Source organism: Capsicum annuum, chromosome 6 (assembly GCF_002878395.1).
Source record: "Capsicum annuum cultivar UCD-10X-F1 chromosome 6, UCD10Xv1.1, whole genome shotgun sequence".
Taxonomy (NCBI): Eukaryota; Viridiplantae; Streptophyta; class Magnoliopsida; order Solanales; family Solanaceae; genus Capsicum; species Capsicum annuum.
Genome location: NC_061116.1, coordinates 81,571,159 through 81,574,987, shown reverse-complemented (window position 1 = coordinate 81,574,987; position 3,829 = coordinate 81,571,159). Strand labels below are relative to the sequence as shown.

The 3,829-nt window shown below is 35.4% G+C and overlaps 1 protein-coding gene across 1 annotated transcript; it reads left to right on the top strand.

Annotated features, from left to right (window-relative positions):
- Positions 1-2,684: 2,684 nt before the first annotated feature.
- On the top strand, positions 2,685-3,347 carry LOC124899501. The gene is made up of 2 exons (XM_047414398.1): positions 2,685-2,845; positions 3,083-3,347. The coding sequence occupies exons 1-2, from the start codon at positions 2,685-2,687 to the stop codon at positions 3,345-3,347; spliced, it is 426 nt and encodes a 141-aa protein (XP_047270354.1).
- The last annotated feature ends 482 nt before the right edge of the window (positions 3,348-3,829 follow it).

The window sequence follows — 3,829 nt, the reverse complement described above, 5'->3', positions numbered from 1 at the left end:
TCATAGGGTGTCTAGTGTGAGTCCAAATTTGGGTTTTATGTTGACTATGATAGGATCCTACGAGTCATAGAGTCCTATTAAAATTCCTGTGGCTAAGTCGTAAGGTCAACAGTGTAGGGTGCCTTGGTAGTACTGCCTAGGTCATGACTCGTGGTGATGAGTCTTAAGGAGTGGTTATGAGTTAAGGGTTGACTTATAGTAAAAAATGACACTTTTTTTTGCTTTTAAGTTGTGGACATTCAGTTTATTTCCACTCTTTATCAAATTGAAATCCACAACTTATAACATCCTTATGGTTTTATTATCACTCTAAAACAATATACATAACTCGCAAACACTCCCAAAAAGCTCTCTAAATTCCCTAAAGGAGGTCAAGCTAGGGTTTTATCAAATTGGTCATCTAGGGGCTCAAGGGTCAATTTCTCTACAAATTTCTTGGTGTTTAAGGCATGTAAGTTTTCCACCATTGTTAATTTGTTAAAAATCATGTGTATTGAAGTTTTATTCATATGGAATTCTTTTTATTTTGAAAACAAGGGTTTAGGGTTTTGAATGCTTATTGTTGAACAATGTGTATGATGATTTAATTTTGATTATTCATGCTTTAATTATAGTTTTGAACTTGTGGGTGCAAGGATTTGGTGGATGATTTAGGGAATTGTGATTTTCCCAAACTTGTGACTTTTAAAATGGTTATAATCCCAACCTATTGTGTGAAATTAGTTTTGAGTTATGAGAAAGGTGGGAATTTATAAAATCAAACAAGTCTTGAACTATTGGATGACATAAAAAGTTATTTGAAACACAATGTTCTTATTTAATAAACAAAGGGAGTCAATATTCCCCACCTTGTATCAATAAACAAAGGGAGTTATTTTCTATAAGTTAATGGGAATTATTTTGGCATGTTATTGTTATCTTGCAAGTGTAGTTGGTTTGACAATACATATAATATATGTGTTAATGTGGAATGTGATTCATGAATGGGATTCTGTGATATATATTTTACTAGGCTATAAGAAGGATTGTGTAGCTATGTCACGAAAGTTAAGATTCAAGTGGCTGACACTAGAAACTGTATTTAATAATTAGGAAGGTTCGATTCCCCCATAAATAATTATATGATCGGGTGTATAAGTCACCTTAGTATATGTTAGGAGGTTAGATTCCCCCATGTGTATTTATGTGAGATTATTCTCTATTTCGTGCAACTACCCACACTAGAGCCCAACTAGGCAGTGTGAACTTTGTGCCATATAGCCCGTGGGTACTATTATATGATAGTTAAGATACAAAATCCATGTTAATGTTTCAAAGTGTGTGTGATATCTTGTTCCCTATCCCGACATAATATTTATAATTGTGTTTGCATATGGTTATTGTGCATTGTTTTACTTGGTTTGAATTTATGGAATTATTATATCTATATCCCTGAGTTGTATGCTAGAGTTTACCCCGCTAATTATCTTTGGATGTTGTATCCCTTCGTGATGCAGGAATTGGACACACTTTTACTCCTTCTGCTTAGTGATTAGATTCACGATCAACTCATGAGTTGACATTGAAGTGGTGATCTTTCATACATCAAAATTCTAATTTTCATATTTTTTTGCTCTTATGTCCTAGAAATAATTTTTAATATTATTAGGGGCATGTCTCGATGCTTTATTGATATATATTTTTTAATTATCGTTTAGAAGGCTTTGTTTGGACTACTATGACTATTGGAGGATATTGGTTAGTTTTTTGGCTGGTCATCGGTGGTTCTTAGGATATTTTATGCTATCTTGTTATAATTATGTAATTCATCCAACCTTAAGGTGTGGTGTGTTTGGTTGGTTAGGTACAGGGGGTGATTTTCAATCCACGTAGGACTTGAGATACTCATCATGGCCAGGCCCTGGTTCGGGTCCTAACAAAGATAGTATCAGAGACTAGGTTTGGGCCATTGGGTGTCCAATAATCCCTTTTTAAACAGAGTCTAATGTTTTGACATCTCCTCTAACCCTGTTTGTTCGCTTTTTAGATCATGTGTCCCAAAATATCTGAAGCTCATGGAAACTCCTCTATACCACTTGAGGACAACACAGATGGGACATACGCTGCTTCTAGGGTACAGACCCGGTATAAGGGTCCAATTCATAATTACTCTTCTGGAGTTCCACTGGTCCCCTCTAGTCCTCCTCGAGCCCCTTAGGACAATGTATCAAATGTAGAATTTCATTAATCAATTTATATATTGACTCAGTTAGTAGTTCTCAGTCTATGCATGTAACTTCTGTTACTCCATCTTCTGAGACCACGAAGGTTGGCTTGTTTATGACTTTGATTCCTCCTAGTTCACTAGTTCTAAATATGAGAAAGATCCTTAAAACTTTATCGATAAGATAGAGAATATTTCCTATGTGATGCATGCTTCTAATATGAAGGGTGTAGAATTCGTAACCTATCAACTGAAGGATGTAGCATAGTATGAGAAATAGTAACAGTCTAGGGGAGATGATGTCTAATCTACACTGTGGGATGATTTCTCTAGTGCTTTTCTGGACCTCTTCCTTCCTCAAAAGTTAAAGGAGGTGAATTTGAAAGAGTTTATTACTCTGTAGTAAGGTAGGATAACGGTCAAGTAGTATGCTTTGAAATTCCATTATTTGTCCTAATATGCTCCCGAGTTAGTGTCTATAATGAAGGATACAATGATGAAATTTGCTTCTAGGTTGTCCTATGATTTGATTCTAAAGAGTAAGCTTGTCTTATTAAGCAAGGATATAGATATCTCTAAATTGGTTATGTATATACAGCTTTTTAAGGAAGAGAACAAAAAGCAAGTAAAGATAGAGAAGAGGTAAAGTCAGAACTTTAGATTTTCTTATTAGGGTATAAGTTAGCAGCAGAGTGGTAGAGATACTGGTATATAGTCTAAGAAGAAGTGGGTGAGTTCTTGTTCCTATTCTATGGCTAGTTCTCCATATCTGAAGCCATTGGGTTATCTTTGTTCTTAACATGATAGTGGGTTTAGAGCACCGAGAGCCTAATCACAGTCCATTGGGGCTTAGTCATTTCCATTTTACCTTTATTGTAGGTTATGTAAGCAGGTGCACCCTGAATTTTGTGAAGAGGGAAGGAACAAGTGTTTTAAATATGGCCAGATTGGTCATATGCAGAGAAATTTTCCTTTAAAGGCTGCTTTAGGGACAAATAAGATTCATGTTTCCACTTTATCAGCTCCTACAACAAAGGGCGCTGCTTCAACTTCTGGTACAATCATTGGCAAGAAATGCTTGTATGCTCTTACTAACCACCAGGACTTTGAGGAATCTCCCGATGTTGTCACTATTAAGTTATGACTCCTTTATTGTGATATGTGTTGCATGTTTGATTCGACGTCTACTCTTTTTTATGTGATCTTATTTATGACTATACATTTTGGTTTTTGTCCCCAGTGTATCCCTGATCCTTTTTCCATTTCTACACTGAAAGGTGACTCTATAGTTGTAAAAAGAGTCTATAAGGATTGTATGGTATCTGTTTGTTACAAATTAACATTGATATATCTAGACATGGTTAATTTTGATATCGTATTAGGGATGGAATAGTTTCACTCGTGTTTTGCCTATTTAGATTATTCTACCCATAAGGTATGTTCAATTTCCCTAATGAGCCTATCATTGAGTTGGAATGGGGTTCTCTAGTCCCTAAGAGAAGATTTGTATCGTATCTTAAAGATCAGAAGTTGATTTCCTAGGGATATCTTTATCATTTGTTTGGGTTAAATATTAAAACTCGGGGGGTCCTTCCTTACAATTTATTCCCATGGTTAATAAATTCC